Source organism: Hypanus sabinus, chromosome 12, assembly GCF_030144855.1.
Source record: "Hypanus sabinus isolate sHypSab1 chromosome 12, sHypSab1.hap1, whole genome shotgun sequence".
NCBI classification, from domain to species: Eukaryota; Metazoa; Chordata; class Chondrichthyes; order Myliobatiformes; family Dasyatidae; genus Hypanus; species Hypanus sabinus.
In genome coordinates this window covers 16,651,732-16,665,840 of record NC_082717.1, presented here as the reverse complement: position 1 = coordinate 16,665,840, position 14,109 = coordinate 16,651,732, and the positions used below count along the sequence as shown (strand labels likewise).

At 41.6% G+C, this 14,109-nt stretch overlaps 1 protein-coding gene across 6 annotated transcripts in view; it reads right to left on the bottom strand.

Annotated features, from left to right (window-relative positions):
• Positions 1-14,109, bottom strand: part of LOC132402669 (centrosomal protein of 170 kDa-like) — a 177,974-nt gene that overhangs the window by 100,676 nt on the left and 63,189 nt on the right. For all 6 annotated transcript variants that reach the window (XM_059985606.1, XM_059985608.1, XM_059985607.1 and 3 more), the window contains 2 exons: positions 7,237-7,398; positions 2,174-2,647 (listed from right to left, as the gene is read on the bottom strand). In XM_059985606.1, the coding sequence (XP_059841589.1) occupies positions 2,174-2,647; positions 7,237-7,398 (636 nt within the window). The remainder of the gene's footprint in view (positions 1-2,173; positions 2,648-7,236; positions 7,399-14,109) is intronic.

Sequence of the window (14,109 nt, the reverse complement as noted above, 5' to 3'; positions counted from 1 at the left end):
ACCAATCAAGAATCTATCAACCTCTGCCTTAAATATACATAAAAACAAATTCCACAGGTTCACCACTCTCTGGCTAAAGAAATTCCTCACCTCCATTCTAAAAGGCCGCTCCTCTATTCTGAGGTTGAGTCCTCTGACGTTAGAATCTTCCATCATAGGAAACTCCTCTCCACAGCCACTCTATCAAGGCCCTTCCCCTCATTCTTCTGAATTCTAGCGAATACAAGCCCAAGCCATCAAATGCTCTTCATATGACAAGTCACTCAATTCTGGAATCATTTTCGTGAACCTCCTTTGGATCCTCTCCAGTGTCATAATATCTTTTCAAACTGCTCACAATACTCCAAATAAAGCCTCACCAGAGCTTCATAAAGTCTTAAAATTACATCCTTGCTTTATATTCCAGTCATCTTGAAATGAATGCTGACATTGTATTTGCCTTCTTCAAAACAGACTCAACCTGCAATTTAACCTTTAAGGAACCCTGCACAGGAACTCCCAAGTCCCTTTGCACCTCAGTGCTTTGTATTTTCTCTCCATTTAGAAAATGGAGGTCTCCCTGCCTTGCCACAAACCACAAGAGGAGCATTCAACTATCTTGCCTGGCATCTCTACCAACCTAGTTGAGCAGATACAAAGAAGGGAAGGCAAAAATCCTTAACATTGAGCTTTTCTTTCCTTTGCTTTCTCTGACTGAACTCTCTCTTTGCAGAAGCCTCGAAGAGCTAAAGCCACATGATCACTACTCTGACTCTGTCCAGACAATGACTGCTGCAATGGTTTGTAAAATGTATTTTTAACATGCACCAAAATAATAACACAAAGTGGTTAAACACCTTAGGTGCTACAACACAGAAGAGACAGCATTTGCAGAAAGAGAAAAGCTTCAGAACTAAGACTCTTCACCATGGGGAAAGTAGTTAACTTTAATCTGCAGTGAACATTGGGAAGTGGAGAGGAGAGAGTATTTATAATTTGGTTGTTGGTTGAAGATAGGGTTGCTGTGGAGGCAAGTTGTTAATGGGGAAGGTACAGGGTGTCAAAGAATGGTTAATGTGTTGTAATAGTAGAGCAAGGTGTGCAAATGGATAGGTACCGGGTTCAGATACATAAAGAAACTGAATGAGGAGCACTCCAGACTGCCTCTCTGAGAATACCCACCTCTATCACTCCTTCAGGCAGTTGGTCACCCTATAGCTGATGAAAGTTTCCTTCAAATCCCCTTTAAACTTCCTACCCCTAATTTCAAACGTGTACATTTCCCATTTGCTATCTTTTCTAGGCCCTTCAATTCTGTATTCCTTAATGTGATTTTCCCATCAGACTTGTCAGCTACAAGGAAATCAAGCCCAGCTGATCCAGTCTCATTTTATAATGAAATGGTCTATTCCAGAGAGAGAAGATCCTAGTGTATTTTCACTGCATCCACTCCAGCCCAAACTCTGTCCTTCAGAACTACAGAGATTAGAACTACATACAATACTCAAGCTGTGGCCAAACCAAAGTTTTATACTATTGTACCACACTAGACTAGCGACTAATGGAGACAAGTACTCCATTGTAAATATCTCACTGACCTTTGCCAATGCCCTCACAGATCCTTGGCCATGTTTACTAAGGTGCTTGTTCCTCTGGATTCTACTATTTGTTTTGTACAGCTTTGCCTTATTAGTCCTCCTTTAGTCCATCACTTAAATTCAATTTGCCTTTGCTTTTTTCATTTTACCAACATACAATTATGATTCTGAGGCTGAACACTATCATCCTCACTGTCAATAACACCAATTTTCTCATCATCTGCAGACATAATCATGTCACGTACTATTACATCCGGATCATGTGAATGTATATCACAAATAGCAAGAGGCCCAGCACCATTCTCCGTGGCATCTGATAGTTCACAGGTTTCCAGCTGCAGAAAATCTCTTGCCATCATCCTCTACCTCCTATAAGCCAATCAATTGCAAATAAATCCGTAAAACTGTCTTGAATCCCATGGGCTCTTACTCCCCAACATCAAAGACTTTCTTGCAGTTCACACAGAATACATGAACCACATGTTTCTCATCAATGCACTGTCACCTCCAAAAGTCAGTTCAGTCATTCAGACAAGATCTTCCCATAACAAAGTCATGTTAGCCATCTTTTGTTTTGATACCACCAAGCGTTTTACCTTTTAATCGTCTCATCTGAATTGTGAGATCACTCTTTATGCTTTTGGAATCTTCGTCCACTGATTCCCGTCTCATTCGGGGTGGATCATTTTGTGCCAACCAATCAGCCACTTTGCTTTCTGCAGCTATCATTGCAGCCTGGAGTCCAGACAGCTCTTTCGTGGCTGGTGGAGACTTCCTCAACTTCTGGCGTTGTTCAGGAGTGAATTTAGTGACGTGATCTTTGATTGTTACTTTGCCTGGAGTGTGGTCATCAAATTCTATCGTAAATGATGCATGTCCTTGAACTATTGCACGTGAAGCTTCAGTATCCTTTGTTGGGATTTCATGAATTGAACTTTCCACTGATGGGACAGACTGGTGAAATTCTTTAGTAGGAATTTCAAAATAGCTTGGTTCTCTGCAAAATGGATAAACTACTTCATCTTGTAAGTTTTTGCTATCTTCAGTTTTAATAACGTCCTTGGCAGTTGCTGGGGGAGAAAAACAGAAAGTCGGTGAAATTCACCACTTAAGGGCAGATTAAACATGATAGCAAATTTATAGCATTTCTGGAATAAATTTTCAAAGAATTTCTTTTCAGACTCTATGGCTTCTGTTAGAGCATCAGAAGTGACAGGATTAAAACCATTCAAGATTTGAATGAGGAACAAGTGAGGTAGAAAGTAAAAAAAATAATTCTCACATATATTTTAGTGGTTATTTGCAACTTCCTTCAGATTTTATGAAAATTATACAAATACTACCCTAAACATAGAAAATACATTGAAATATATTCACAGCAATGAATCATACTTTAAAATTAATACTTGCATTATACAGCGGCTGACCAAACAATGGAACAGGTTAATATGGCAACCTGAAACACGGCAGGTTGGTACTCTTAATTGTTCCACGTTTTGTAGAAAATTCCAACAGAAGCCTAGCACTTGCAAAAAGTTCATAGGAATCTTTTTCAAAGTTTTACTTTATAGAGTTAGCACAATAGTTGGGAGAAAAATACGAAACATTTGAGAATAAATAATCTAATGTTTGAACCTTCTCCATTTAGATAATGGTCCACACAATTGTTTCTTATACCAAAATGCATTATCATACATTTCCCAAGATTGTATTCCATCTATCACTTCTTTGCTTATTCTTCCAATTTGTCTAGCTCCTGCTACAGCTAGAATGTTCTCTCTCGCCTCAGGCAAGGTCTCAGAGGATTGGCAAAGAACAGTAACAAATGTTGTTTAAAGGCAGAAATGGAGATAATCCTGGAAACTTCAGGCCGATTAGGCTCACATTAATGGTAGGGAAGCTATAGGAGAGGATTCTTCGGGATAGGATTTTTAAACATTTGTTAAACCATGGCCTAACTAGGGACAGTCAGCATGATTTTGACCTTTTAATAGTGATGTACATAAATTAATTGGATGAAAAAGTAGACAGGTTGGTAAGTTCACAAATGATACAAAGTCGGTGGCACTGCAGACAGCATAGATTGCCAAAGGATACTACTGGATATAGAACAGTTGCCAACATGGGCTAGAAATGGCAGATGGAGCTTAATCTAGCCATGTGTCAGATGTGGCACTTCAGGAGATCAGATAACAAGCGTAGCGAACCTTGGTTTTCAAGAGATATTGAGGCCCCAGTTAAGAGAAAAGGGGGTGTATAAGAGGTATAGGCAGGTGGGAACAAATGGGGTACTTATGGAGTAGAAGAAATGCATAAGAACGCTTAAATAAATCAGGAGGGCTAAAAGAAGGCATGAGGTTGCTCTAGCAGACAAAGTAAAGAAGAATCCTAAGGGATTCTACAGATAAGTTAAGAGCAAATGGATTGCAAGGGACAAAGTTGATCCTCTGGAAGATCAGATTGCTACTCCATGTGTGGAGCCACAACAGATAAAGGAGATCTGAAATAAATCTTTTGCATCTGTATTTACTCAGGAGATGGTCACAGAGTCTACAGAACTGAGGCAAAGCAGCATTTACTTCATGGACCCTGTGTAGATTACAGAGAGAGATGTTTGTTATCCTGAGGCAAATCAGGGTGAATAAATCCCCTGGGCCTGACAATGTGCTCCCTCAAACCCAACAGGAGGCAAGTGTAGAAATTGCCAGGGCCTTAGCAGAGATATTTAAATCACCCTTAGTGACAGGAGAGGTACCAGAGGATTGGAGGATAGCCAACGTTCTTCCACTGTTTAAAAAAAAAAGGCTCCAAACATAAACCAGTAAACTACTGACTGGTGAGTCTGACATCAGTTGTTAGAAAGTTATTGGAAGTTATTCCTAGGGACCAGATATTTAAGTATTTCTATAGACATGGACTGATTAAGGATAGTGAGCATGGCTTCATGCCTGGTAGGTAATATCAAGCCAATCTTAAGAGTATTTCAAGTTACTATGAAAGTGGATGAAGGCAAGGCAGTGGATGTTGCTGACATGGACCTTAGCAAGGCTCTTGACAAGGTCCCACATTGAAGGTTGGTCAAGAAAGTTCAGTCACTTAGCATTCAAGATGAGGTAGTAAATTGGATTAGATATTAGCTTTGTGGGAGAACCAGAGAGTGGTAGTAGATGGTTGCCTCCCTCTCTGTCTGGAGGACTGTGACTAGTGGTGTGCTGCAGGGATCAGTGTTGGGTCCTTTGTTGTTTGTCATCTATATCAATGATGATGATGTGGTTAACTAGATTGGCAAATTTGCAGATGACACAAAGATTAAGGGTGTAGTGGACAGCAAGGAAGGTTCTCATGGCCTGTTGAGGGATCTGATTCAGGTGGAAAACTGGGCTGAAAAATTGCAGATGAAATTTAATCCAGACAAGTGCAAGGTTTTGCACTTTGGTAGGACTAACCAGGGTAGGTTTATAGAGTGATAGGTAGGGCACTGAGTAATGTGGTAGAACAAAGGGATCTGGGAATACAGGGCCATAATTTGTTGAAAGTGGTGTCACAGGCAGATAGGAATTAAGAAAAGCTTTTGACACATTGGCCTTCATAAATCAATGCATTGAGTACAGGAGATGGAATGTTATGTTGAAGTTGTTCAAGATGTTGGTGAGGCCATATTTGGAGTATTGCATGCAGCTTTCGTCACCTGCTCACAGCAAATATGTAAACAAGGTTGAAAGAGTACAGAGAAAATTTACAAGGATGTTGCTGGGTCTGGAAGACTCAAGTTACAGTCGGCCCTCCTTATCTGCGAGGGATTGGTTCCGGGACCCCTCGCGGATACCAAGATTCGTGGATGCTCAAGTCCCTTATTCAACCTGTCTCAATGCGCTGGACCTTAGGACCCGGTGGCATTGATCTGAATCCGCAGTGTTTCTGTTCATGAAAATAATTACGATTGAAAATAAAGTGGAAATAATAAAGCGATCGGAAAGAGGTGAAACGCCACTGGTCATTGGAAAAGCGTTAGGCTACATCGGTCACCAATTGGAACAATTTTAAAGGATAAAGTGAGAAAGGCTCTGCCCCGATGAAAGCTAAAATTAATAATAAGCAATGCAGTGGTTTAATTATTGGGTTTGGGGGTTTTGGGTTTTTGATCCTCCACATCAACCCGGCACATTGGAGAGTGCACTCGGGAGCGGTCTGTCACTGGATCGAACCCGGGAAATTCCATTCCCGAGCCCGGCACTGAAACTTATGTTCTTAAATGTTTTATATGTATAGAAAGGTAAAATATATACTATATACCAAGACAAATGTTTGACTAACTGACACTAAATAATACCAGATGTACCTGTCCGACTTACTTAGTGAGAGAACTTTCGATTTTTTTTTATCCCAATCCCAATAACCCACGCACATCCTCCCACATACTTTAAATCATCTCTAGTTTACTTATAATACCTAATACAATGTAAATGCTATGTAAAATAGTTGTTATATTGCATTGTTTAGGGAATAAATTGTTTCGGCATGGTCAAGATGAGCTGAAGAGCCTGTTTCTGTGCTGTACTTCTCTATGACTATATAAAAGGGCTGTACACAATTACAGCAGCATTATTCAGTGTTGATATACAAAGGCATCTTGGGGTCCAAGTCCCAAAGAGCATCATGGTAGCATCATGGCTAATGCGTTGCTAATACAGCTCGGGCATTCCTGAGTTCAGAGTTCAACTCAGTGTCGTCAGTAAAGAGTTCATACATTCTTCCTGTGGACAGCATGGGTTTCTCTCAGTGGTCCGGTTTCTTCCCACATTCCAGTAGGTTAACTGGTCATTGTAAGTTGTCCTGTGATTAAGCTAGTGGTAACTAGGTGGGTTGCTAGGCAGCCCAGCTCGTTGGGCTGGTAGGGTCTGTTCCGCACTGCATCTCTAAGTAAAAATTTTTTAAAAGCCCACTGCTTCCTTAAAGTGGCTGCACAAGTTGACAAGAGGCATGTGGCATGCTTGCCTTTACTAGTCAAGGCATTGAGTTCAAGAGTCAGGAAGTTGATGTTGCGGCTTTATAAAATACTGATTAGGCCACATCTGGAGTATTGCATTGAATTCTGGTCACCCGGTTCATGAAAGATGTGGAGGCTTTGGAGAGGGAGTGGAAGAGGTTACCAGGATATGGTCTGGATAAGAGGGTATGTGCTATATTGAGAGACTGGTCAAATTTGGCCTGTTTTCTCTGGAGCAGTGGAGGCTGAGAATAGAAGTCTACAAGGATCATAGCTAGAATAGATAGCCGGCAACTTTTTCCCAGGGTTGAAATGTCTAATACTAGAGGGCATGCATTTAAGGTGAGGGGGATAAAGGTTCTTCCTTATATGCAGAGTGTAGGTGCCTGGAATCAGCTGCCAGTGTACTGGAGGCAAATATGATGGAAGCATTTAAGGCAGGCACAGGAATGTGCAAAGAACAGAGGGATATAGGCATTGTGTCGACAGAAGGGATTAGTTTAGTTAGCCATTTACATTTGCATAACATCCTGGGAAGAAGGGTCTGCTCCTGTGCTATATTATTCTATGTTTCAAATGTGTTGATAAGGTTCAGCTACAAACTAGTTTACCGGTAGCGTATAAAAAATTGTCACAGTAATTGTTGAACAAGCGGATACTCCAGAGACTTACTGCTTGGGTTTCTATCTCCTGTAGCGCTGCTTTCTGCCTTCACGCTCACTGGCTTGGACTCCTGTTTACTTGAATTCTCATCATCGGCATCATCTTCACCCCACCAAGCAGGCTGTCCATACAGAGGGGTACCTCGGGCTGCTGGTACAGAAGTAGTATCTCCTGTCCACCAAAGCAATAAGTAAAGCAAGGAATATTAGCTCTCAAGAACTATTTCTATGAGCAGAAAACATCAAGTATAAACCCTAATCTAATAGCTTAGTGCACCTGTAGGTCAACAGTCTAGAGGTGAATGATTGCAGGAAAACAATTTCATTTGAATCATACTGAGCTCATCAAATAACTTTAAAAACATTCACTAAATTTATAATATTTTGCTAAGCTTAGTATTACAAATGCAGTCTGTTATTGTGATGCCTCAAGACACACCTTCCCAATCACAGAACTAAACATAAACTTTTTAAATGAACGTTTATTTATAATTTATTGTTTGGTCAACATATTGTCAATGCTGTGGGCATGTGAGGAAAAAGACAAGTAAACGATCTGGAACTCTGCCTGTAATATTAATTCAGAAAGGAACTAGATAGCTAAGGGAAAATAATTTAAAGGGTTAGGAGAAATAAAGCAATTGGATTGTTCTCTAGGCAACCTGCATAGATTCAGTTCCATAATTAATGATTCCTTCTTGAATATTATTACAACAGCTAACTATCTGCGTAATCATCAGGTAGTTGATTGGTTCTGGAAACATTGCTCATATCTGCCATAATACTTTACAACTGCTGGATGTGCCTTATAAACATTGAGGACCTTATTATAAAATCAAAAACAGACTTAAAGCTTGGAAAGAACAAGCACATGGGAGGAAACCCACATCATCAAACTCTGCATGAGGAACAGCAGATGTCAGGATTGAAACTGGGTTGCTGGAGTCACGAGGCAGCAACTCTGCCAGATTATTGTGCCACCTATTCTTGAGGGAAAAGCTCTTAAGATCTGCAAAGATACTTTAAAAGCTTCTCTATTTCCACCGCCCAGTGAGACCAGCAAAAGAGATATTCATTGATGGGTGGAAGAGCTGATAAAAGTGAAAGTTAAAAAGCATAGAAGTCATTATGTACAACTTGTAGGCTATAATCATACATTAGTGGAGTGCCACTGGGATCTGTCCTGGGACCCTTGCTATTTGTGATTTTTATAAATGACCTGGATGCAGAGATGGAAGGATGGGTGAGTAAGTTTGCGGATGACACGAAGATTGGAGGAATTGTGGATGGAGCTGTAGGTTGTCGAAGGTTACAAGAGGATATAGACAGGCTGCAGAGTTGGGCAGAAAAATGGCAGATGGAGTTCAATCCGGACAAGTATGAGGTGATACATTTTGGAAGGACAAACCAGAAGACTGAGTACAGGATTACTGGTCAGTTACTTAAGAGTGTGGATGAACAAAGAGACCTTGGGGTTCAAATCCATACATCCCTCAAGGTCGCTGCACAGATTGATAGGGTAGTTAAGAAGGCCTATGGGATACTAGGCTTCATAAACAGGGGGATTGAGTTCAAGAGTAGAGAGGTCATGTTGCAACTCTACAAATCTCTGGTGAGACCGCACTTAGAGTATTGTGTTCAATTCTGGTCACCTCATTATAGGAAGGATGTGGAAACTATGGAGAGGGTGCAGAGGAGATTACCAGGATGTTGCCTGGTTTGGAGAACAAGTCATATGAAGCAAGGTTAGCAGAGCTGGAACTTTTCTCTTTGGAGCGTAGAAGAATGAGAGGGGACTTGATAGAGGTCTACAAGATTATGAGAGGCATAGATAGGGTGGGTAGTCAGTACCTGTTTCCCAGGGCACCAATAGCAAACACCAGAGGGCATATGTACAAAATTAAGGGAGGGAAGTTTAGGGGAGACATCAGGAGTAAGTTGTTTTTTTTTTAAAACACAGAGTTCTGAGTGCCTGGAATGAGTTGCCAGGGATGGTGGTGGAGGCTAAAACATTAGGGGTATTTAAGAGCCTCTTGGTCAGGCACATGGATGAAAGAAAAATGGAGGGTTACGGAGTAGTGTGGGTTTAGTACCGTAAATTCCGGACTATAAGCCGCTACTTTTTTCCCACGCTTTGAACACTGCGGCAACACTGCGGCCTATACTACGGTGAGGCTAATGCATGTTTTCTTTTCATGCCGCCAAAAACATTTTGCCTCGTAACAGTAGACCAATAAAATTGATGAGTAGTTCACAGAGGTCCAATGAAATTGTACGATAAATCAAGCGCACTTTCACAATTAAATTATTGTAAATCAGTCATTTGTACTCACCCTCATCAACATGGAAAACACTCGAAGAAAAGCATATGATGCAGCTTTTAAGTTAAAGGCGATCAATCTGGCGGTTGAAGAAGAAAATCGAGCTGCTGCACATAATCTTGGCATAAATGAATCGATGGTGAGACGGTGGAGACGCCAGCATGAAGAACTGAGTCAATGCAAAAAGACGACAAAAGCTTTCAGAGGTAATCATAGCAGATGGCCCGAACTTGAAAACTTTCTTGAAGACTGGGTTAACACACAGAGAGCAGGCGGCCGCGGTGTTTCCACCGTGCAGATCAGACTGAAGGCTAAAGCAATCGCCACCAAAATGAAAATCGAAGATTTTAGAGGTGGGCCATCGTGGTGTTTTAGATTTATGAGACGAAAAGGCCTGTCCGTCAGGGTACGCACGACTCTGTGTCAGCAGCTCCCTCCCGACCACGAGGAAAAACTTGCTAACTTCCACACATTCACTCAAACAAAGACAGCAGAGAATTCCATCGGGCCAGATGATATAAATATGGATGAAGTACCTTTGACGTTTGACCTGCCTCTCACTCGGACTGTTAATAAAAAAGGTGACTCGTCCATCACACTGAAAACAAGTGGCCATGAGAGAACGCATTTTACTTGTGTTCTGAGCTGCACAGCATCCGGACTAAAGCTTCCACCGATGGTGATTTTTAAGCAGCTGACAATGAAAGTTCAGTGAAAGCTGCCATCAAGAGTACAAACTCAATTCCAGCTGTGATTCCTGGGGGCACCACGAAGTATTTGCAGCCACTGGACATCAGCGTGAACCAGGCATTTAAAGTGGCGCTGCGCGTTGAGTGGGAGGCTTGGATGACGAGCGGCGAGAAATCCTTTACCAAAACAGGACGCATGCGAAGAGCATCTTTAATTCAAGTCTGCCAGTGGATCCTAAATGTGTGGAGCCATGTCACAACATCCACCATCACCAACGGGTTTCAAAAGGCTGGACTGCTTCGTGATGAAGAGGACCGCGTGCGCTCAAGTGAGAGCGACAACGAAGAGACTGAAGTGAGTGACGAGATCCTGAGGTTGTTCAATTCGGACACTGAAGGACTTTGATGGTTTTAGTGCGCAGGAGGAAGATGAAGAAGGCGATCAATAACTTTTCCTGGTAGGCTGCAGTAAATATATTTTTTTTACCAGTCGTTAGGAGATATTGGAATGTTGTTCGTGCACTGCTCAGTAAAAAAGTATATGCAACGTAATTTGTGTGTTACCAATACGTATGTATATTTAAAAGTAGCTGTGTTACAGGCACTGTTCAAAAAAAAAGCATTTGCAATATGTATTTGTTTATGTTACCATATGGATTTAATTAAGAGTTAAAAAATCCTCACGTGTAATATCTTTCTGTGTAAATATCTCATATTACAATGTGGGACACCTGCGGCTTAAAATCCGGTGCAGCCTGTACAAGTACAAAATTGATTTTCTTTCTAAAATTAGAGCGTGCGGCTTTTAATCAGGTGTGCTCTGTAGTCCGGAATCTACGGTACTTTTTTTTAAAGGATTATATGGGTCAGCACAACATGGAGGGCTGAAGGGCCTATACTGTGCTGTTGTGTTCTATGGTTCTATAGTAGCAGCAGTTTAAAAATTCCTGGTAAAATGGATGCAATAACAAATACAGAATTTTAAAGTTTCAATGTTTGGTAAAACTCTCAAGAAGAAATATATTTTTTTCTCCATTTTTATTATAACACAAAATACTGCAGATGTACTTTGCACTACATGCCATACTGCTTTGTAAACTCCAAGCAGTTTAAGCTGGTTATTGATTATCTATGAAATTGCAAAACATGATAAGAAATCATGCAGCTAAAGGCCTTAAAACTAAAAGCTTTTGTGGAAAAATCTCCATCTATCCTTAAAACATAGAAGGAAGCTATTCTTCTCCCAGGTGGTTTGACTTCTTAACACTCTGCTGCCATCACCATCCCACCACACTCTCCAACTCAGACACTCATTCTGCACTGGTCACTTTTCATCTTTTCTTGCTGCTGTTTCAAATATTTATACGACTGTTTTATTATAACCGTATCAGTAACATGTTACTGGCTTATATAAACATACATCTCACTCATTATGTCAATTTGTCAATCTTCAATTCATGCCTGTCAGGGACTTGTGTTAATATTATTTTGTGACTATATGTGCTGGATTGTCATGAAATGCACTATGTGTGACTATAAGTAAACTGCATATTGCACCTTGACCCAGAGAAACAGAATTTGTTTAGACACTTGTCTGCATTATCTGCCATTTTTCAGCCAGTCCAGATCCCACTGCAAGTTTTAATAATCTTGCTTGCTATCTACTACAATCCATTCTTGGTGTCACCTGCAATTTTGCTGATCCAGATCATTGATATCAATGACAGCACCGACCCCTGTGGCACACCACTAGTCACAGGCCTCTAGTCAGAGAGGCAACCACTCTGAACACCAGACACGTTGACAGTGAGCAGGTCAGCCAAGGGAGTGGCAGATGCAAGCAATGTGAGAGGAAACAGAAGCTTGACAAGAGAGCTGGGGTACTCGCGAGGCTGAGAGTTAACCTGACCAGACAGGCGTCTGCTCGCTAGATAAGATGGACTTGCTGAGACTAAGAATGAACACACAGAGATGAGAAACTGCTGCATTCTAGCTTTCACCGAAACACAGTTAAATGGCAACATGCCTCACTTGGCATTTCAACTCGATGGGATGCCTCTGTTCTGCGCAGGCAGAAACTCCCCCATCAGTGAAATCCAAAGGAGGTGGAATCTATGGGTACATTAAACAAAGGTTGGTGCACAAAATCATCCGTGGTTAGCAGTCATTGTTTTGGGGAAATTGAACACATTATAATTAAATGAAGGCTGCATTACCTGCTCAGGCAGTTTACTGTCACGTTCATCACCGCTGTCTACATCTTCCCCTAGCACCGAGGAATGCACTGAGAGAGCTTTATGGTATCATCAGCTCTCTACAAAACAAGCATCTGGATGGTGTCTTCATAATTGCAGGAGACTTTAATCATGTTAACTACAGGATGTCTTACCCAAAGTCCCACAACACGTCACTACGGCTACTAGCAGAACAAATAGGCTCGGCAACATTTATACAAACAGATATAGTATTTACAAAGCCATCCCACATCCTCATCTTGCCTCTCTGACCATATGTAGGGTGCCACAGTACCATAGCCGTTAGCACATCGCTGTTATACTCGAGGCGTTCCAGAGATTAGAGTTCAATTCCAGTGCTGTTCTGCAAGGAGTCTCTGTACGTCCTGCCCGTCGAATGCATGGGTTTTCTCTGGGTGCTCTAGTTTCCTTCCACAGTCCAGAGATGTACCAGTTAGAAGGTTAATTGTTCATTGCAAGTTGTCCTATGATGAAGCTAGGTTAAATCAGGGGTTGCAGGGTGGCATGGCTGGAAGGGCCAGTTCAGCACTCTATCTAAATAAAATTACAAAAATCCACAGACTTTTTTATTTATTGCATCACCATAGCATAGCGGTTAGCACAACAATATTACAGCTTAGGCTGTTGAGGATGCAATTTAGGTGCCATTCTGTAAGGAGTTCCTGTACGTCCTCCTTGTGGGTTTCCTCCCACAATTCAAAAACTTCCATAATGTTAATCCAAGCAATTTTACTAACCATTGCTTAAAATGAAGAAACCGGTCAAGAGGACCATGAATGTATGACCCAACAAGGCAATCTCTATGCTTCAGGACTGTTTTGAACTGACCACTGGCAGATATTCAAAGAGGCTGTCACCAACTGAGTATTCACAGGCCTTGAGGAATATGCCTCATCTGACATCAACTGCATCAGTAAGTGCACAGACAACACTGGAACCTTAAGAATGGTCATCTCACAGCCGAACCAGAATCACTGGCTAAGTGCCAAGATGCCTTCCCACTAAAGTCATGGGACACTGCCTTCATGTCCAGTGACAGAGCAGTTCTCTGAGCAACCAAGAGAAACCTCATCAAGAGGGCAAAGATCACCAATGCACAAAAAATTCGGATGATGCTTTGCTGCTGCTACTGCATGGGAGGTGTTTTTTATGCCATTCATTCCTTGGGGTTTTTCTTCTGATTCGTGGATTCTGCAGAGTAAAAATGTATACTGTATACATTCCCTGATATTAAATTGAACCATTGAACACCTTTCTGACAACAATCCATAGAGTATGTGGTGGGGCATTAAGCTCATTACTGACTACGCACGGGAAAACAGCATTGACTGTACCACTGGTGCCTCCCCCCCTCAATGCTCTAAAACTTTTATACACATTTCCAGGCCTGCAATACAACACTGGCCATAAAAGCTGTTTCACCCCCCCCCCCCACCCCCCACTCCCAGATGCAAGAAGGATTCTGCAGAGTCAATCCTCCTAAGACTACCGGACCAGACAATACCCCAGGCTGAGTACTCAGGGAGCGTGCACATCAGCTCACTGATGCTTTCACCGACATCTTCAACACCTCACTCATCCAGGCTGCTGTCCCCACAAGCTTCAAATCAGCCACCGT